We start from the raw sequence: 22,778 nt of genomic DNA, 5'->3' as shown, positions 1-22,778 counted from the left end.
GGAGTACGGCCTTCCCATGAAACATTCCCACTCACTCACACACACACACGCACGCGCACCCACAATGTCTATATTTTTAAAAATCTTTAGCAATATTTCCGCATGAAATCACACTGTAGCATCTACACATAAAATAGCTGATAAAAATAATCTTGCGGTAGGTTTACAGAGAATATCTACATTTTCCTTTGAATACCCGGACTGCTGGTCCAGCAGAAAGGGAAGCTTTTCTGTCTTGATTTTGTTGGTCTGGGGAGAGCTCTATCCCAGAGCGTGAAATAACTGCTCTCTCCATCTCACCCCAAACATCTGCAGAGCGACTGACCTGAAGAGATCACTGGAAAGCAGCCTAGGAAGAATCAATGGCTTTATTATTCATGGCCCATCCCTTTGTGCTGCCTCTTCAAACACAGGGCAAAAAACACTAAAAACAGTTTGTCTCCGTCCCATAAGAAACGAGGATACAGAATACTGCAAAGCCTTTCTCCTCACATTCACAGGTGCACAGTCCACACAGGATGCCTGCAACAGATGAACATCTAAAAATCTTCTCCCCAAGTCCTAAAATTGGGCTCCTGAGCTCCTCAGGTACAATTCTAACACAAAACAAGAACAAAAAAATGCTGAAAAAGCCCTCCCTCCTGCCAGTCTCTAACTCTGGGCATTTCACTCAGAGTCCTGTGAAAAAACAGAATATTTGAGGCATTATTATATTCAAACATACTCCCTTTTCCCCTTTCCTCAGGCAGAGATCAACCTGCTAAAAAGCAGCCAAGCAGCTCTTGTCCAAGAGGTAAAAGAACACCTAGTATGATACTATTTTTACTTTTATATACATATATATATTTATATGTGTATATATATGTACTTATAGGTTTAGACAGTGAAAGGGATTGTGGTTTTACGCTTGCTTATTTCTTTGCTTTGGATTCCAACATTTCTTTAAAAGAAAAGAAAATCTTCTCAGAAAATAACTTGAATTCCAGCACAAGATGCCAATTGTTTCTTTTGCTTCCTTGAAGGACAGGTTTTTTTATACTTGATCTCACAAAGACTTCCAACCCAGTCTCGCTTTCTCTGAAACCACTAGACCAGAATAAAGAAAAAGGTGCATGTTTCTATCCTGTATATTTTATCCTTTCCCCATCAGGGCCTTCCGAATGGCAGGTAATTCACACTGAGCTGCAGCACAAGAGGGAGGATATTATGATTTCATGGCACTGGCTGAGGTACTCAGTAAAAATCGCTCACTGATGATTTAACTGCCCCAGTGCCATCCCCAAAAAGTAAAACAAGAACCAAGTAGCTCCACATGCACATACAGCTATGACATGCAAAAACACCTCACCTCTTAAAGAACAAAATGCACAAACATGTGGCTAGCAAGAACCTTCTCCAGCCTCCTTCCTGGGAACTAGTGCTGGGAAGCCTCAGAATGAAAGGAGGGGAAGAGGGAGAAATACAGGAATCCCCAATCCAGGGAGAGACACTTGGAGGGTTATTTCCTGATTACATAGTGTTCATGCCTGGCTACCTCGGAGCCTTTTCCCCGAAAACAGCAGGGTCAGATTCCACTCCAGACTTCTTTCCCCTCTTCCCCGATAGTTTAAGGCACAAACATATTTACAATTTCTATGCAACCCTGCTCATGTTCCAAGACAGCCATCAGAAGGCCTGTACATTCTGCTGTGCACTAAGCCAGGAACATCTGGATGTCAGTCAGCCACCTGGCACGGAACAAGAGCACACCTCAACCTCACCTTCAGTCCTGAAGAAAACGGAGCACTCGGAGGCCAAACCCCATCTTTCCTTACTGGGAGGTGACTTAATTGTCAAACGGATAAAACGGCAACGATCGCGACCAAAGTCTCAGTGCCACCTTGCCTGCCTCGCCCTAGCAAACTGGCTGCCCACTGTCACTCTGGAAGGAGCAAAGAGCAGTCGGAAAAGGTCTTCGGAGGCTCGTCCCAGGCTGTACACAGAATACAAGAGAGCATGCAGCATGTTTACATAGAGTCCACTTCCTTCCCTCCCCCCACCCTCCCCAATTCAACACACACAAAACCCCTCCACCAAGGAGAATATTGTTGTGACAGGCACTTGAATAGTTGGAGAGTCCCTAGGAAAAGGCCTTCCCCTCACAGTGACACGGGACGAACGGGAGAGAGCGGCTTCTCAGGATTCCATCTCCTCTTGGTCGAGCGGCGGTGGGACGAAGCTGATCACTTCGTCGTAAGTCAAGCCTGGTGGGAAAGGAATAAAAACTTAGCACTGTATTAAAGGTATAGCTTGTGTGGGAAAAGAAAAAGTGCAGTAATCTTAAAAATTCTTCCTGGCAATATTTCAAGGAAAATATGATTTAATTCAGAAGGACAAAAAAGAATATACCACCTCACAGATTAACATACGCAATAAAAGATACCTTCAGAGCCATAAGGACAGGTAAGTTTGAAACTGTAAGTATTAAGAGCAACTACCTTATCTACATGTTGAATGCTAATAATAATTCGTTACCATGGCTTATGCTAATTGTGTACACACCATGAAATAAATTCACTCTGTATAAGGACTTTGGAATGATATTTTCATCAGTTTCTTTTGTGCCTCTAACTCCCAAGGATTAGTCAACTGTGACCTATAGCATGTGCCAGCAGAGAAGCAGGCTGACACTGTCCCCTGTCCCCAGACTCACTTTTCCATTCCTCGATCTCGAGTTCTCTGCTCTCGAAGGACTGGTCGTAGGGGTCTGCCACGGGCTCGTCGTCCGGGTCGTGGTACTGCGCGAAGTAGGCGTGAGCCAGAGCCTCGGCCGCGGTGATTCGTTTGTCCGTGTCCAGCACCAGCATCTTCTCCAGCAAGTCCACAGCTGCAACAGCCCCAAGCAGAAAAGGGGAGGATTTTACCCAGCGAGCTGTGTGGCATTTCACATTGTAATTAATTTTATAAAAGCCCAATATATATAAGGAATCTGTATTTTTTCAGGACCTCACCACCTATAATTTCTTTCTCTCATATCCTATAACCTGTACTTTGCACACTTTCAGAAGGGCACATATCTCTCTTCCAAACTACTTTTGCAGTCAAAATGAAGCTTGAGAAAAGTCTTGGTATCCCAAGGCATGCCAAGTTCAACTTCATCAACAGCATGCAAGGCTTAATGCCAGGAAGAGCACAAAATGTAAAATGCAGGCCTTACCTAGGGGATTGGCGCCAATAAACACATTTTCAAAGTTCATTTTCGGCATATAAGACAAAGACTGAATGTAGTTTCTTGCCTGTGGAAACAAATACTCTGTTGAACTACAGTGCCACTGAGACAGAGCTCACTTCAGTTCTCCTGAAGGATGCACTGGTTGCACATGGACTGTCATCTTAATCTGCTTTTCTGATGTGTACTAAGCCCTCTAATGTTATCTTTTCCTCAGAGGCCACTGGAGATAGTGAAGGAAGAGCTCAATTACTTGAAGTTCATGCAAGACTGGAGATGCAAACACACGGATCTAAGAGGGGCTGCAAGAGCGGATGGACTCGGAGCCCCCAGGCCTGTGGACAAGCCACAGAGCTGGCACCACACAGGGCAACGCCAGCTCGCACTCCCATCCTGCTGCGTCCCACAGGGAGCACCAACTGTCCAGATGCCAATTTGGTAGCGGGTGGTTAATGCAATCCCCACCCCATGCCGCATGCGAGCGCTTTGTTTAGAGGAGCAGTGACTCTGCACGTGGGGACCTGCACTGCCACCCCCCGTCTGCTCAGGTCTCACCTCGTGGCTGGGCATCCTGTTAATGAGATAGGCAGGGGGGGTCCCCGTCAGGCGCATGATCTGCTGAAGCTGGTTAATATCTTAAGTGCCTGGTCAAGGGCTTTGTTAAAAACGGTGCAAAATACCATTTCAAACAGAAAACAAAGCATCTCCTCTGCAAACTACAAGGCACAGACCAAACAGGCAGGGTCTTTGGTCAAATACTTGTGAGAAGTTTAGCAATTGCACTAGTGAACACTTAAAACAAGGGGGAATTACCGATCCCCTGCTAACAGGGTCAGGACAGCCAGGAAGCATTTCTGTCTGCCCTGGGAGTGCTGCGCTGCAACGGGATCACTCATCTCCAACAGCTGGAGCCGTCGGCCTTTGGCTGAAGCTGCTCAGAAGTTTTCCTAGGCTGCTGCAGCTACAGACAGCCCAGGAAAATGAGCAACAAGGAATCTTATCTCTGCACTGGTTAAATAATCTGTTTTTTCTTACTGCATAGTAATCTTAAGCTCCTTGTGGTGCAAAGTGAAATCAGCTCACAACTGACACCTCCTTCTACACAGCCATGAATGTGCTCTGACACGTGGGCGAGGTGACAGAAGGCTATAAATGCAAAATTAGAAAACATTGGCATTGCATAAGACAGAGTTAGTTGATGTCAGTGAACAGAACAGAGGAAATAAGAGCAAGGGAAGTGATGCAGAGAAAAACACAAATACAGAACTTCCAGTGACACACTAAGGCCTCTTGAATACTTAACAGATTTGCTGCCCTCAAATAACAAAAATAAAGCAGAAACAGTACCTCAACTGTACTTTTTAAACAGACTCTTGACATGGACTTGACCAAGAATAATTCTTTTTATTGCATAACTTTAAAAAAAAAAAAAAAAAAAAAAACACCAACTTCATCTTACATGTACAAACCCATCTTGTGTTTAACCTGGTTAAACTTTAAAGCCTGAGTCTCTAATCCCCTGTGCTTCAAATACCAACTCGCCTTCATCAGGGTCCCATAAGGTCAGTTCACAGTTGCCTGAAGCCACCTGCTTTGTTCATCTCCACTTTTCCAAGAGATATCCCAGTGCTTTTTAGGCTGGAATGGTGTTCAGCAAGCTCACCAATTCATCTGGCAAGTTCTGGCTACCCCGGTGTTTTGCACTTACCACCCCTGTTACATGTTATAAAGCTGAAATGTTATAAGCTGCGGGAGAAAATAATCTTCACGCCCCTTTCCCCTGCATCGATCATCTGGTACTGAACAGCAACGAGAGCTTGAAATATGGTCACCTCTAAGCATCTTCGTTGCTCGCTACGCACCGACTTCTTCAGCTGTCCTGTTACAGCATCTCTTGGTCTAATTTCTATGCACTTCATTTCTATGCAAAGGTAAATGCTGTTTAACACTCGTCACAGGAGTTTATAATCCAAGGGTAAATCCACTAACACAGAAAATATGGCAGGGCTGAAGGGTCACCCTTTAAAAGGATTCTCTGGACAGCTTTTTGCAGTTATCTTGATAAAAAGGCCCCACGCAACAGCAACCTTTAAATGTATGGCATGATTGCTTATGGATTTGGTAGGCTGTACATTGTGTGCCTTGGAAAAGGCTTCTGCAGAAGAGCACCTAAAGGCATTTGGGATTTTACAGCACAAAACCAAACACAGTGGCAGCAGCGTTTCAGAAGATAATCATACCCGAACGCCAAAAAGGGACCATGTGTGTTTAGAGGATGACACACTTTGTACTGTTACATTTCCCTCACCAGGAAGATCTTTGGATTGGCAATCTGGATAAATAATAATTGAGACAAGTCTCAGGCTCTTAGCTGTGAAAAATGCTTCCCCAGTAGCATCTGATCATCCAATACACCATGAAGTAAAACCCACAAACTGAAAGAAAAATCAAAGCAGTAAAATGAGAATATGGAAGGAAGAAATCATACCACAGGTAAAGTTAAGAGGGATAAAGATCAGATAACACTCAGTGTATGGACTCAAAGACACCTAGGAGTGAGGAATGACAAAAGGCAGAAATACAGAAAATAAATTCCACAACATACTACAGAGAGACTACGGGAGGGCAACACACAAATCTGGGAGTTCCAAAAGGGCAGATATTACAATCAAAGTGTAAACTCACAGACTCTGAGGAGATTTTCTTCAAAAGCTCAGGCCCTGGGGTTCCAACGAGTCTCAAAATGAGCTTCAACTGATCAATATCTAATGATGGACCATAAAGGAAAATGCTGGGACAAATCAAAATAAAAATGCAAAGCATCAGCCTGTTAACCTTGAAAGATAATGTCTACCGAGACCTCGCCTAAAGCGCGATGTTAAGCACACTGTATTCATTCCTCTTAAATAAAATTGAGTATCCCCTTACAAGACAGCTCTGCCTACATGCCCAGGACTGAACCTCTTGGCTCCAGAGATGCCACACGCATTGGATGGGTGGCTGCATCCTTGACTGCCGTGGACCGCTGCCCCCTTTCAGAGCCCACAACCAGAGCAGCTGCTGTTAGCAGCATTAAGCTGTGTTAGTGACAGACAGAGGAAAGCAGAGGGCTAAAAGAACAAGCTCTAATATTAAAAGAGGCCTTTTGTGAACATGCTCTAAGATAATTCAACCCCTATTAACAATACAGCCCTGATCACCACTCGGGCTCTGTGGTAGCACCTCTGGCGCCCATGGGCCCTCCCCAGTGCCCGCGCTGCCTGCGGGGACCGAGGGCGACGCTGCCGGCAGAGGGTGCTCGCTCCGACCCGCGGGATGAACCGGCCTTGGGACACCTAACACACACAGACGTGCGGGAAAAAACCCAGCACCGTTATACATGGACTCAGGGAGTGAGGAGACACGAGTTTAAAACCATCACGAGAATAATCCCCTCCTCTACGCTGCCCTTGAAACTCATTAGGGATTTTGGACTCTTAACATTCACGCGTGTTCCTAACACCAAACTAGCTACATATTCTCCTTTCTGTAAAAATAACCCACTTATACACTTTTTTTTTCCCCCCCCTCCTGGAATTAACACCTTGCTGATGTTTTAAGATAGAGGTACAAGTCCTTGTTGTAACAGCTTTTAATTCAAACACTGCAACAGTTCTCTGCTTGCTTCAAAAACTGACTCGTGGTGAAAGAACTGTATTTATGTAAAGACCTATCAAAAGATTGTTTTTTAAGAATCTGTGTTTCTTTAAAAGCCAGAGTTTTGAGAATAATGGCAAGTTGTATATGCAGTAATAAACACTTTGCTAAAACTGCTATCTTTTAACATAAAACTTGGTCTACAATTTTACATCTAAAAGGAATGACCAAAAAAGGGAAACAGCACCTGTAAGAACACCTGAGCTAAGCTCTCGTTCACATCTGATGTTAAACATCTACTTAAAAACACTCAAAACAAGGCTAAATCCTAGATACCTAGTTGGATTTAGCTTAAATGTCTAACTCATAATCATCAACACTTGAAATCAGTTTATCTCCTGGTGCAGAAGAGTCACCAGAGCGTCCTGTACAAACCATAATTAGCTCATTTAAATTGGCCTTTCCTCAGTGCATTATAAAACAGCCTTTGCACCTTTCACTTATTCTTGTGCATGAAGCAGTTGTGCAAGTTTGGGGCTGCCCACAGGCCTCCAAAGCCATGTGCGATACCCCAGCTTCAATATTGAAATTCAAGACATTTAAAAACCACGTGCATCAGGTTTGCCAACAACGTGGTTGCTCAGTTTGCCCTCAGCTCTCCTCTCAAGGAATTGTTTGCTCTCGGAATACCTTTGTGTAAATGCACTTTAGCTCCTTCTCAAAAAACAAAATTAAACCAGACTGCATAATGGCACTGCCACACGTACAGCCAGAGCCAGCCCCTAGTTGCACCTAGTTTTAGGCCTGCCATCTACAACCTGCTGAATTACAGCACTCATTTGACTACAGCCCACTGGTGGTCTTGGGAAATGAGCTACAAGCAATTAAAGACAGAAACGTGTTTAGTAAATGCAAAGCAAAAGAAAAGGAGTAAAAAAAGAGCATGGCAAAGCAAGCAGAGCAGCCCAGCCTCAGAAGCCATCGCCACAGGTACCCCAAAGACCGAGCGGTCTCAGTGACTGCCGAATTCAGGAAACAATATTCCATTGGCATCAGCCGCAGGCCTTGCAGGGCTGCAGGAGCTGATCCGGGCAAAGCAAGGTGGGAAAGGGGCTGCCGCAGACTCCACAAGCAAGAATCAAGTATATGGGAGGAATATGTAATTCCAAACTGGTTAGTTATACTGGAATTCCCATCCGAATGCATAAAAGTAACAAATATTCTTCACACTTCAAACAGAACACAGTCAACTTAAAACACAGAAAATTGGCTAAATTCAAAGCATTGCAAGTTTGATTTGTACATTATGTTATTTAAACTCAACTGGAATTGTTGCTTAAAGTCAACTTTCCTATTTGTGTGAATCACTCATATTATGAAAGCTGTAAGAAAATTAGGAATACACATTTTTAACACAAACAAACTGATCTGGGCATAAGACAGCACAATAATCATTACCCAAAGGAAAGTCTCTAAGTCTTGACATTAAAAACATCAAGGACACTGATTTTCATTATCTCAACTTGTCTCTGACAAAAAAAAAATAGTTCCTTTCCCACAGCCCTCCTCCTCGCAAAGATTTTAACAACATTTGAACCCCAACTTTCATCTGAATATTGCTCCCCCCCACACACACATCATGCTAGGAATAATTCACATTAATTTAACATTTATTTATAAAATAACCTAGAAATACTGTAATAATCCTGGACAACTGACCCCATACAGACCACCCTTTTTTTCTAAGGGCACCTGCAATTCTTGCTTTAGGTCACTGATAGCCATGGTCAAATCTCTACAAATTAGATTCTTCAGACATTGGAACTAAATCTGACATTATTTTATCAGGGCTTAATGATGACAAACACCAAAGATCATCAGCATCAGTTACCGCTTTAGTACTTACCAGGGTACCGCGTGCCTGTACTGAAACCCGCTACAAGTAACACATGCACCTCTGGGCTGGATAAAGAACTATCTGATGGAATAGAAATGATATCACACAACTGCTAAATTTCCCTGGTGAATCACACAACTACTAAATCTCAATTTTCCTTGGGGAAAGAAATCAATGTTTGAATCAGAGAGCCATCTGGATAAGAGAATGATCGTCCCGAGCATGCTGAAAAGACATTATCTATTCATTCATTTTGGAAAAAAAATAAGCTGTAGAGTTGAAAAGACTGGTATCTTGAGATGAAAAAGTAACAAGCACATTGCTTTTCATAGCTGATGGAGGAAGGCAGTTTCTAGCTCCGTTAACATGGAGGACACGTGGCTCCCTTGCCTTGTTTGCAGCCCTAATCCCCTCGAGCTGCCCTGGGTTGGGACATGCGGCCGCAGCTACTGGAAGCACGACCCATAAACTGAGATTTCAGCAGGGCAACAGCAGCACCAGTGCCAGCAACGCCTGTGACACTGGAGCAGGAGCACAGCTTGACTCGCCTGTGACACCGGAGCAGGAGCACAGCTTGACTCGGCCTCAGCAAATCTGCAGGCACGAAGGACAAGGGCCTGGAAGCCCCCAGCACGACCCAAATCTGGAAAACTCCTACAAAGGCGGCCTACAGAAAGGCTTCCAAGAGCTTCTCAAGACAGGGAGAAGTTGGAACCCACCATTCTCTTACTTCTCCTTGCTGCTTTTAGATGTCAGCAGCCACAGAGCGAAAGCTGAGAGCCGGCTGCCTTTGGGATCCTTGGACATGTGCTGCAGCACAAGCAGCAAACGCAGCCCCCAGCAGCGCTTCCCTCCCCATCCCAACCGCCCCATGGAAGCAAAGTGCAGCCACCCGAGCACCAAAAGGCTCCTTCACCAAAGGCAGGGGCTGGGGTAAAAGGAAGATACTCAATTCATTAAAATAACACTAACCACCACTGCGAAGCACTTGCTACATGTTGAAAATGCCATCGAAACTACTTTATTTACAAGCATCAGGTTTTAAACCCAAAATATCACTGTTAACCAGGGTCTAGTAATGTCTACAACTTAAAAACTTTGCTGATTTTTCACTTTTTCTTGGGGGGAAAAGCAATTCACTCGAGCCAAACTATCCCTGCTAAATCAGCTGATAACTTTCGACAGCTTCTAAGCCACTTTCCTGTTAGTTCTGCATCTGGCCCTGACAAGAGAAAAATGCAGCAAAGGTGACTGAACAGCAGAGCACAGCTAGTACAACCAATTGGGAGAGATGACGTATGAAAGATTGTAAGATGGAGACAGGCAGAAAAAGAGAGGAAAAAAAGATAAAGCTGAAGCACATTGAAAAGAAGAGATGAAAAAGGTGTCAAAACTGGAGTGAAGGCCCTCCCGCTTCCCCAGCTCCTAAACAGTTTTGTAACCTAGATCCTTTCCAAAAGTAATGTAGTAAAATTTCAACACTTTTCTTTTAAATAAGGGATTTATGTTCTTCACAAATATGAAAGTTAAAGTTATTAAAATAAACTGCGACTGAAAGAATACTTTAGAACAAAATTTTGATAAAAGGTGGGCCAATATCATCTCCTCTGATAGATGAAGCCCAAATTTTAGGCACAAAAATCTTTGCAGAAGTGAATTACCCCTATATACTATGCAGCTGAACAAACTAAAACTTTCGGTATAAAAGTCTGCATCAAGTCTTCATTCTAATTGCCTGGGGAACCTATGCCCAACCTCTACACACAATGACTGTTCCTCGTGTATTTGCCAGAATGTCCTAGCCAGTCCACTTTAGCATCATAAAGAACGCTGGAAAGATTTTATATAAGCTTGAGTTTTCACATCAGTACAAGCACACAGTGCAAGAAGGCACACAAGTGACTAACGCATGGAAATGGAACCTAAACATTTCTGAACAATTTTGAAAGATCAGCAGCACTAAAGAATCTGCAAATCTACTGCTTTCACACCATAACGCCAGGATAGAGAGGCCATCCCTTCCCAAAAAGGATCCTTCCCACCTGCTAGAAGCCTGAAGCATGAAAGAATTCACAGCAGACAGAACTCTTGTGTGGTTTTTTTTTTAAACAAACTTAAAGAGCAATTTATTTAAATAATCTTAAATGAAATTAATTCCCAGAAACAAGCAGCACAGGAGCAATATTTTTAATGATGCTAATAGACAACAAAAAGGAAGAGCTCAGCCTCCTTGCACACTGCAATGATCTCATGTGCAGCAGATCAAAGACTCACCTCATTGAACTGTGAGTAAAAGAAGTTGTTAATAATTTAAAAACAAACAAACGAAAAATGGAATCTATTTCCTTGAGAAGTATGCTAAAAGTTAAGATCTCTAACTTACATTTCAGGCAAAATATATTACTTTTAAAGGATACGGTCTGTACCAGGGAACAACGTTCTTCCAGTCAACAGCTCAGCCATAATGCAGCCCACTGACCAAATATCAACTGAACAAAATAAAATAAAAAGAAAACGTAATGCAGAAAAATAAAGGCTTAACAGAATCACCCTATTCAACAGGTACAAATAACTTTGTTTCAACACCCCACGACTACTGCAATATAATCTGAGATATGCTGCAAACTGATGCTGTTCAGTAATTACCTCATCTAAGACTCGTCCAAATAACATAATAGCAGATGAGGTAAATTTTCTTTCCTGAATATAACATACATTGGACACCGAAAGGCTGGGCAGGAATCTACAAAGCGGAGGAAACAACCACCTGTTGAAGGCAGCTCTGAAGAATGAACTTGGTCTTATATAATGACCACTATCAAATGACCACTAACTCTTACATTACAGATGACAGAAAAGTCCATACACATATAAGAGGAAAAGAGTAAAGAAGAAAAAGTAGTCAGATGTGAAATTAGCACAGCACATTATTTCCTTTGATTCATATGGAGATACTCTTGTACTAGAGCAACTATTTCCAGAAGTACTGATGACATTTTGCTGGTTGCTATTTCAAAGGACCAAGCTTAAAGAAATTGTGTGAATGCTGTCATGGTGATTCATAACTTGTCTATTAGACTGTGGACAAAATACCTAATTCTACGCCTTCCTTCTTTTAACTACCCTCACTGAAGTTTAGTAACTGTAACTGCCAATTTATTCAATCAAATGCAAAGGAAAACGTTCACAGTACAAGCTCTTTTGACTTTAAATTCAGGAACTGAAAAGCTTGGTACTAGTTCAAGCTATTACCTGTCTGGTTATAATGCATCCAGTTCAGCATGATCTCAGGAGCCCTGTACCACCTGGTAGCCACATACCCAGTCATCTCATCATCCGTGTGTCGGGCCAAGCCAAAATCCAGGATCTATGGAATAGAAAGACATTTGCCAACTACCGCAGTGGAGCAATGCCAACTGGTTAGAGCAAATAACTAGACAATTCTTGGACAGGGTGGAGGAGAGGTGGTGCAACTGCAAAAGCAGATTATGAAACTGTATTTCACAACCTGTTAAACGACACTAGCCTAGGAAAGCACAGGACCTGACCATCAGGCCCGTATCTGAACACCTCAGTCACAAAGAACTAAATCAGAACTAAAGCTGCTAAGTCTTTCTTTCATGATGATTCGGTAAATACATATAAACATATATAGAAAGAAAAAAAAATCTGCATAAACATCCTTACAGCCCTTTACAGCTGGAAGGACATGATTAATTCAGGGCATCAAAGTATTTCCATGAGAAATTATTTTGTTCCTTTAATTCAAACACCATCCACAAGGCATTCACTCAAATCCCAGTCAAACCAGCCACGTTATCAATACATTACCTTCAGCTCACAGTCTTCATTTACAGCTAGGTTACTAGGTTTTAAATCCTAGAAATTAAACATCATCAGCATTAAGAGCAGAATATACATCACTGCACAAACTTAAGTAGATAAGAGAATAAATTCACATAGAAAATAGATTCTAGTTGACTGTCAATATCAACTCTCCGTACTTGGGAAAATAATCTTGTCTTGGAGCCAGCTCTCTCCTGCAGTTCTCAGAAGTGGCATTTATAAGCAAAAACACATTAATAGCCTATCGTAACACTGCTATTGCAGATGCATAAAACACAACAGAAAATCTATTTAGACAGATGAAAGACAAGAGAGGCAGGAACGGAAACTAAGGATTTTGACTACCACTTCCTATCTGTAACTACTTGACTGTTTAGCTGCAATAATTTCCAGAAAATTTTTACTCAATTCTATAGTTGCTACATTGTAAGGTCCAGTGCTACACTCCCTGAACACACCGGTTCAGAATAAAAAGTAAATTTAGGATAAATACTCACTCTGTGTATTATGTCAGCCGAATGGATGTACTGTAAGGCAAGACGACAGATTTTACAAAGAGCACGAGTAGCTGCTGCTCGTTTCGTCACCACGCAATGCAGCCCTGCCCCATCCCACACAAATCAAATAGTATAGCTTGTTTGCAGAGGGAACCAAATAGAGCAGGTGCCTGTGGCTTTCAAGTATCTAGATGTTTCAGCCTCTCCTTACAAACACCCTGGCACCAAAAGCGGGATGACAGAAGAAGAGGCTGAAGGAATGGAAGATGCACAGAGTTGATTAAAGGACAGCATAATTCATAACTTTCCAGCCTCTGCCCCTAGAAACATATAGGATTATCTTCTTAACTTGTACAGATGTTTACTGACACAGAGTGTAAATGAGGTACAAAGAGAAAGAGCAATAAGAAAAGATTATCCTATGATATGCTAGGAAAATTAATAGAAACTCCATGTGGAGCTTCATTGGTCATATGAATCTCCGGATATGAATCAGGGATTACAACCTGCCACCAATTAGCTACCAATGTTCACGATGACAGTACCTTCAGTCCCCGAAGAATCTGATATATGAGGAACTGCACGTGGTCATCTGTGAGTTTCTGGCATTTCACAATGTTGTTCAAATCTGCTCCCATAAGGTGCGTTACCAAGTACCTACAAATGAAAGAAAACACCCAGGCTGTGAAGCAGTCTCTCCAACAGGATTAGGATGAATCCTGCTTATCATCCTCCAACAGCTGTCGGCTGTCCCAAAGCACAAACAGAATGAAATACAGCTTGTGATACATTAAATAACATGGCACATTAGTTCCCTGATTACTACAGCATCGGTGAGCAAAACACAACTGAACAAGCTTGAGGAGCCCAAGAGTTTAAATCTTTTGGGTTAGATTTCACAACTGTTTGAGAAAAACAGCAGATAAAAACGAAGGTGGCAAATAACCCTACAACAGCTGGGGAGATAAAATGAAGATGCAAAAGATGCTTTGCTCCAGTCTTCAGAAAAGTTACCTACACATCATTGAATTCTTCTAGTGACTTGGCAGGTGTGAACACATCCAACAAACCAATCACCTAGAAAAGAAAAAGTGGGAAAGTTTGTATGTTCCTAGTATAGTATGACATAAATAGGATCCTTAATGGAATAGAAACTATTAATTCCCTTGGATTTATCTTCATAGATTCATTCCCATAGCCTACAGATTCATTTGCAGCTACATGAATCATTTTGATGAAAAAAAAAAAGAGATAGTATTCAAACAATATCAGGAACAAGGGTTCCACTTCTATGCAAAAAATATTACTGCTACAACATACAGCAGTCTTCTTACACATTTAAAGTATCAAAAAGGAGATACCACAAATCAATGCAACAAAAAGCAGGTGTTAATGCTGGTTTACAATGTTTAAAATTACTAAATTTGTCCAGGAAATAGAGTTTTCCAGAAAAACCATACACTGAAAGCAGTTTGTTTCCTACTCAGCTCCCTGTGACACCATTGACTAGATGGTATTTTTTTTCCCTCATTTGTACTGTGCATAGAAAAATTCAAGGATACAAGCAATGAATAATGACTATACTAGAAGGCAAGTCAGGAAAATAGTGCAATGCACTGAAGACCCAATTTGCTGGAACAGCTGACAACTTCCCTGTCACTGTGTCTTCTACCCTAAGAGCATCTACTCCACCATTCTTTTTACAGTGAACCTGTTTTAACCAAAAAGAGTAAAAATGTATGAACGTGTCGCTTCAGAAAAGAATAATTGTATTTTATTTTCCCACCAGTATCTTCTAAGTCATTTACAGCATTAAAAAGATCCACTTGGTGGATTAAAATTGTTTTAATTCAGTGGGATGTGCTTTTAAAACCTATTTTCCTTCCATTAATAGCAAATACTGCTTTATATTATATTTTATACATTAGGAATACACGAGATAAAGGGAAAGCTTCTCTTCGTCCACCTCCAAAGAACCCCTCTTCCCATTTCAAGTCAGCATCTCACTTGACACGGATACACATCGCTTTGCTCCCAAGCACATTTCTACAGCTTCAATGTGAATAAGAAATTAATAATTGGATTCCTGTGGTTTCCTTTGGCATCATCCAAAATTGTTTATTTTAAATAGATAATGGAGGACAAAAGTTTTAAGGAGCCTAGAAATGTTTCTAGAAAAAAAGAAGTAAGTGGGATAGGAAATAAAAAACCTCTGTATAATCTGATCTACTTTGTCTATTACAGATTTAATGTTTAGGAAGGAAACTGAAGAGAGAAACCACCTTCCTGCCCCTCTCTCCATGCATATCACAATAGCAATTTCTAGACAGACATTTTCTTCAAAGTCTAAAATTTGCATCCATCCAGTAAATTCTCTTATAGTTTCTCTCCAGTGGACTTTTCCATATCAGAATTTATTTACAGAAAAACTGAATATTATCCACCTAGTTTATCATGATAAGGAGAAAGAAAAAAAAAAAAAGTTGTGCTATCCAGATATCAGCTTTTTCATTTATCACTTTTATCTTGCTACATTACTGTATCTTTCATCAAAGAAGCTTCACAAACACTTAAATATGGTTATTCTGTAGCGCATCACTGACCCAATTCAAATGAACTGTGGTCGTCACCAGATTCAGAACCCAACTACTAGCCTTATACTTTCTCCTCTCAGCATCACGAAGTTTATTAACTTCATACAGCACCAAATCCAAGTTTCCTTTCACATCTGCTCAGTGCTGTGCTTGACAAACAAACTAAACACCCTTTTATTCCTTATTCTCAAAGCTATGTAGGCTGCATGCTACACTAAAACAAAAATATTAACGAATGTCAAACTGTTATAGTAGCAGTTAGTGTAATTTCCGCCACTTAATCCTAATATCTTAGATAAAGGCTAATGCTCTGCATTTTTTAAGAACTGCAACTGTTTGGGGAACACCCCAGCTATCAGAGAAGGCTCAGAAAAAAAGATTACCAAGGGAACGGGTATTGTGCAGGATCAAACACTACCCCTACTGTCAAAACAATGGTATCAAATACAGTATTCCTGTATCCAGGCACTGAGGGACTCTTGTTGAGTGTTTTACATAGTACATCAAATCTTCCAAGTATAGTAGCCACACTAAAAATGCCGAGATGATTTGAGGGATACCAATACTAGAACCCACAAAACACAACTGCCTCTACCACAAAAGCAGGAATGATGAACAGACCCTCCAAGGAGGGCCTTGTAATGAAATTAGGCTTTTTTTCCCCCTTTCTCCCCCCTACTAGCTAAAGATATGACCATGCTGGATATCCAGGCTGATGCTCACTGGATAGTCTAACTTTAATCCAACTTTTCACAGCACATCCTTCAACTTACATTTTCATGTTTCATGTGCTTAAGCAGCCGTAGTTCTCGGTAGGTCCTTTTGGCATGGATGATAGACTGAAATGGTCGGGACAGCTTCTTCACAGCTACACGCAACCCCGTTTTGGTGTCAAAGGCAGAACTACAATTAAAAAAAAAATCAAATTAGCAAAAAGAGATACTTTTAAACACTTCCAAACCCACAGTTTTAGCAAGAATCTGGAGCTCAAGGAACTAAGGTAGATATTTAGCTGTGAATTTAATTGCTCCTCTTTCTTATCTCTTTTGATATTCTTATCTAAAACTAGCTCTGGCTTGTCAAAAAGGAAGGAGGAGGAGAGGCAGAGGATGTGAAATCAAGGCTACACTGTAAGCATGACAATGAACATGGAAAGTATGAAAGCAGAAAGTTAGAGACAACATTTGTTCATTTTCCTGCTGCGTTCTGATTCAGGTCAGACTCCTAATACCACTTAAAAGTAAGTATGCACTAGTTCTTGATAAACATTAAGCAAAAGGAAAAACCTTATGTTTACAGTGTGAGGCAACTCCAGTAATAGTAAGTCCAGTACCAAACACAGAAGGGGAAAAAAAAACAGCCATAAAACAATCCCCAAATTGTGCATACAAATAAATTTACAGTTGCCATTTATTCTTAAAGCAAACTAATTGGACCTAACTTGCAACAGACTTCTTACCCCAAAGTTGTACAGTTTCCAACTTGCTTCATGAGAAATAGGAGAACTAAACCACAATATACAAACTTATTTCTACAAGCAATAATCCTTCTCCCATGTTTTGCAAGAGAATGGAAAAACCCACTGTGTGGCTATGATGGAATATCGCTTTCTGCATAAGGGACATCAGTGCACACATGGAAGAGAGATGAGAATACAGCTAGAACAGAGCAGCACCAAAGTGCCATAGCTGAGCAAGTGAAATCACATCCTACTTTCCCCAAGAACTCATGAAACCTACTATTTTCTTCCTTATGTGGGTTACCTTCTAGACCTCACTCAGTCTGGACAAACAAATCATTCCAGAGTATCTCACCAAGTTTTCATACACTGCTAGTACATGTCTCTCTGTTAAGCTGCAAACATGGCAAGAAACACTGAATATCATTTTTTAAGCTTCATGAATATTGTTTTGCAATAGAAAAAAAATACACTTAATTCAAGGCCTAATTGTATGGCAACATTTTAGCAATGCTCAAGGTGTTTTCTAGGACTTGGTGCAAAAATAAGATTAGTCATCACAGTTTAACCCAGAATGCTGTGAATTAGTCATGAATCTTCAGCAGCTTTCAACTATTTCAGATGCAAAAAAAAAAAAAAAAGCATAATATACTAGTATTTTTTTCATCTTGGAAATAAGGGGATCCCCTGCATATTAACCACCTTAACAGCTGCCATGTCTATAATCAAATTTCCTTCTCCATTTCCACAAGATTCTCTTTAGAAATTTCAGAAATACAGGACATAAGCTATTTGTGAACCCACTGACAACTGATTCCACCTCATTTTCATGACATTTTGGGGTCACATCAACTCATCAATCTGTAACAGTAAAATTACAATCAGAATAACCAAGAAACTAATCCCTAGAAATTACTAATACCTACCTCATCGCTATAAAAGCACATTTCACGGAAATTTGTCACTTTTAACTAACTTGAGCCTTCTTAAATGATCCATAAACGATCCTCAATTCTTCCTGCTTCACTGGCTAATAATGGCAAACACAGGGTTCTCTCTTTTCACCATTTAAGCAAAACAAAAAAAAAGCCCAAATATCCACAAGTAATACTCATTGAAATTATATTAGGCATGAAGATAATAATTTCAAGGACTAATATTATGTCACCCCATTTGGCTCTTAGAAGCACGTTTTCTTTGCAACCCCACATGCATATTTGCCTTCCTAAAATTTGAACCTGGATAAAACAAATACCCAGGGCACATCCAGAAGTGTACATCGCTGTCCTGAAGCCAGAAGAATTTTAAGCTGGGTCATATTTGGCGCCTAAACAACTATTTCCCTACAGATGAAGGCATGATGAGTAATTTCTTGCCAATACAGATAACAGCCTAACGGTTTGTAGAAGCACGGAATGCAAAAGCCACACAACAGCTGTGATGTGGGGAAATATATATATATATAAAAGAAATACTGAGATGGCTTTCATCACATTCATCACAGACTTAAAGAGCTGTGTTACACTGATCATATTTGAGATGAAAAAGCCCAATCGGGAAAAAATGGCACGATCCACAGTTACAAATCCCATTTGAAGCAAGATCAACACAAGCTCAGAATTTATCTGAGCTTCCCTGTTTTATGACTTGTTATATACTAGTGCACTGTGGCACACAAAGTGCTTTCACCTCACTCACAGCAAGCTGAAATGACAATTCTGAGCTAAACTTAATTCCCATCAAGTTAAAATTATTTGTCTTCATTTCCATCTCCCTACCCGCATGTGTTCTGCTCATGTTATCCCTATGTCTACATCCCACTCAGTCTATAGAGCTTTTCTTCATACCATTCTCCACCACCTATCACACCTTCCTGGAAAGGCAAAAACCAGTCCCTCCAAATGCATATAGACTTCAGCAGCACTCACATGCTTCAGTAAGGGATTAAGCCTAAAAATTTGTGTTGGTTCAAAAGATTTGCAGAGGAGCTGTTATCTCAAAGGTGGTACTTAGGGTTGTCCTTCATTTCCTCCAGTCTAATATTTAAAATTCTTCTATTTGCAATATTTTTCCTTTAGCTTAAAAAAAGAGAAACGATCTCAATATTTTCAAAATACCCAGGAAAGTTAGAGTCAGTGTTGGTATTCAGATATTTGACTCACAGCTGGGCAGGGAGGAGGGAAATCATATTATTATATTATAATCATTTTTAACCTGTTTCTTTTAAGGGTTATATAACATAACAGTCTAGCAATAGGAAAAGCTAAAAGATTCAAAATTCTACGGAGAAATAAGTCTCAGTGTTTAATTCATTTCCAATAAATAAAGCCAGAGGCCCTACAAGGCAACTTACAGAACAGTTATAATACACATAGATATCATGCAGTACACCAACAACTGTTGCAGAAATATGTCAGTCAAAAACACTTCAAAGTATATCAAATTTGCCTTCAAAACATGTTAGAAATTGATTGCACAGAGTGTCAGAACACCCAACTGCTGTTTAGCTCAGAACAGGCCAAATTAACGCCTTTTGCTCTGACTTCCCCTAGCACATCCAGAAATGAAGAGATTTTCTGGCTAAACTGTGAGTCATGGGATCAATCCCAGCTCCATTCAGCCGCTTCCCACTGCAATATGCTGCAATTCCCAACCCTCCACCTTTCTTACAGGGCTGGTGCTTTGGGAACCCTCATTTGTTTTACTGCAGACCTTGTTACAGGTCTTGTTTCAAAGGAAACTAGATACCCTTTTCCCGCAAAATGAGAGAGAAGAGGAAGAAAAAGAAAACTTTCGAAAGGGACAGAGAATGCACCATGTCATTTTAGAAATATCATAAACACTATTCATCACCATTTGCAGCTTAACATTATTAAGGATCAAGGAAGTTTTTATATGCAAGTTTAACTTTAATCCTGACTTGCTTTCCATGGTACTCATCTTTCTGAACTGCTTCTTTTCTGAAACATAATTTTTAGTAGAGAAACATCAACATGGATAGTACTAAGACTCATGTGCCACACGTCTGAAATTGCTTCTAATGAAAAATGGTTTCATCTGGCCTGAATGCAGTTGCACAATCTTTTAAAGTTTTGACACAGCAAAACAGGAAATTCATGATGCAAACTCTTCGGTTATTGGTTATAAAAACAAACATTGGAAGTATTAAAAGCACAATGGAGAGGGGGGAAAAAGAACACAATGTGGGAAGGGGGAAAGGAAAAAAGGAAGGGGTTAGACTGTGCAGGGTCAACCTTAAAAATACAATGGACAAGGCATTTAGCAAATTAACTTCCTATTACACTTGGTGAGTTATGAAACTAAGTGGTTAAAAGCATTTATCAACTAGGGCAGTAAGGCCCTTCTTCAGCAGAACTGAATCTTTCTACTATTAAAAAAATAAATAATTAAATCACTGAATACATTCAATTAACGTTGCTGATAGAATGGCTTAGCCTTTGTCTTCTATGAACTGCAAGGCTTTAAATTGGGGAACGTCCATTTTAAGAACACACATTAGTTAAATAGAACTGACAATTTTGTTATCTTAAACTTGCTATATTAAAAACAGCAAACAACTCTATTTCTGTAAAACTGCAGCATGTGCAAAACATCTCTTTATTAGCATAGTTTCAGTATGCATTCTTCTTCACGATATTCATAATATGATACATAAGTGGCATACATGCTGTAGAGTTGCACATTATGCTAATGAAAAAACATGCAAGTCTGCTCAAATAGAGCAGCAAAGCAGATGCATAACCATTATGGATTTCTATGAAAAAAATCTGATCACAGGTTGACAAACGATGGAGAAGAAAAACTGGAAAAATAAAGATTTTTTAATAAAAGGACACAGCAATCAATGAATACTTTTATATTCCATTATATGACTGCTAAAGGCTGTCAAATGGATTCAAATCTATTTCCTCTAAGTGATGTAGGCAGTCCAGTTAATTCACGCTTAATGAGCCAACATCCTTTAGCAGAGAAATTACAAATTAAGGGGGCTTTGCTGTATTTTGCACGTGTCACCTGCCATGCATTTTGCTCACATTAGGTAAGCATTAAAAACTCTTTTTGCTTGCAAGACCTGCACATTTCTGCAGAGCTGCCACCAGGATTCTGCTCCTGCAAGGCAGCACACACTGCAGTAATTCTCTAGTTCTACAGCAAGAGAGGGAGGTTATCCTGTGCTAATCTACCACGAAAATAATATTGACACCCAGAAAGCTACTGTTACAACTCCGGGATGCAAGAAAAACATCCTCATAGCCCTCTTGCTGTCATCTGTATCAACAGATCCAAGCGAAAGGCATGCAACTGCCTCAAATATAACCTAGCCTTCTAGTCCTAAAGATAAAATGAGCAATAACAAAATTAAAAAGGCTGAGGGGCTGCTGCAGGGCCCGGGCGCTGCAAAGGGACTCGCCAGCCCCCGTCGCTCTGCACGCCCGCCTGCAAGGCGGCACGGGGAAATATGTCCCAGATCACGCCGGGGGGGTGCAGGGCCGCGATTATCTTCCCCTGCAAAAATGTTTTCGTGCCACCTGCCATGCGGTGCAATGCGACACATTCCGCCCTCCCCCCGCCCCGCGGACTCACCACACGGAGCCGTAGGCCCCGGATCCGACCGGGGAGAGGTTCTGGTAGCGCTCGGGCACCTCCCACACCGTCTTGTTGAGCTCCTGCCGGTAGAACTTGGGCCGCTCCTGAGACATGTCGGCTCCGCAGCCCGCCCGCCCCGCCCGGCGCGGCGGGAGGGGGAGGCTCGGCCCGCGGCGGCAGCGGCGGCGGCGGTGGCAGCCCTAACCCCGCCGCCACCTCCAGCAGCAGCAGCAGCAGCGGCGGCGGCTCCTTCCTTCCTCCTTCCCCCTGCAGGCGGGGGCAGCGCCAATGCCCTCCCCTCGCTCCCTCCCTCACGCCGCCCGTTGGCCGCCGCCCCCCCCGCCCTGGCGGCGGCGCCGCGCTCGCGCCTCGCGCGCTGAGGTAACCGGGGCGGCGGCGGGGGGCGCCTCGCGCCCGAGCGTTGGGAGCCGCCGCCCGCCCGCCCGCCCGCTGCCCTCGCGCTGTCAGTGCGTGTCCCCCCGTCCCCAGCCCGCCCTGCAGCGCCGCGAGGTGAGAGGCGTGAGGGGGTTAAGGGGCGGGGCGGCGGGGACGCGGCAGGTGACGCCCCCGCCGCAGGCGGGACGGGGACGGGGACGGGGACGGTGGCGGCGGCCGCCCCCGGCTCCGCCCGGCTGCTCTGAGGCGCCCGCCGCCGCCGCCGGGGCCCAATGGCTCCGCACGGCCGCTCTCGCGAGAACTGCAGAGCCCGCCGCAGAGATGACCCAATATGGAAGGGGCGCGGGGGAAGTCTCGCGAGAGCACGGCGGGTGGGGCGGGGCCTGGTGCAGGGGGCGGGGCACGGGGGGCCGGTGACGTCGCGGAGGAGGCGGGGCCGGCGCAGCGGGTTTCCCGCCGTCCCGGGCCGGGTCCGGGGCTTCCCTGTTCCCTGCCGCCGGATTTCCCCGGTGCTTCCCTTTATTTCACGTGTCCACGAGTCCCGTCTGCCCTTTTGCCACTCGGTTGTCCATAGGGCAAGTTTGACAGAGAAAAAAAAAAAGGAAAATCAACGAATAAACTCAAGAATATGACTGAG

General features: G+C 42.4%; 1 protein-coding gene across 2 annotated transcripts; it reads right to left on the bottom strand.

Moving 5' to 3' along the window:
* Positions 1–1,266: 1,266 nt before the first annotated feature.
* MAPK14 (mitogen-activated protein kinase 14) lies at positions 1,267–21,929 on the bottom strand. Of its 2 annotated transcripts, none has more exons than XM_010210959.2 (12): positions 21,743–21,929; positions 16,452–16,581; positions 14,103–14,161; positions 13,630–13,741; positions 13,085–13,114; positions 12,573–12,620; positions 11,994–12,108; positions 11,159–11,230; positions 5,894–5,973; positions 3,197–3,275; positions 2,693–2,866; positions 1,267–2,243 (listed from the first exon to the last, which is right to left on the bottom strand). In XM_010210959.2, the coding sequence occupies exons 1-12, from the start codon at positions 21,856–21,858 to the stop codon at positions 2,176–2,178; spliced, it is 1,083 nt and encodes a 360-aa protein (XP_010209261.2). In that variant the 5' UTR covers positions 21,859–21,929; the 3' UTR covers positions 1,267–2,175. The 2 variants fall into 2 exon arrangements, with proteins under 2 accessions (XP_010209261.2, XP_088395894.1); XM_088539768.1 differs by lacking the exon at positions 5,894–5,973 and adding an exon at positions 3,764–3,843.
* Between the last annotated feature and the right edge of the window lie 849 nt (positions 21,930–22,778).

Source organism: Tinamus guttatus, unplaced genomic scaffold, assembly GCF_059628265.1.
Source record: "Tinamus guttatus ecotype Peru unplaced genomic scaffold, ASM5962826v1 Tinamus_guttatus_pri_ptg000049l, whole genome shotgun sequence".
NCBI classification, from domain to species: domain Eukaryota; kingdom Metazoa; phylum Chordata; class Aves; order Tinamiformes; family Tinamidae; genus Tinamus; species Tinamus guttatus.
Note: the sequence above shows the minus strand (reverse complement) of the source record. Positions and strands in the feature narration are given on the sequence as shown.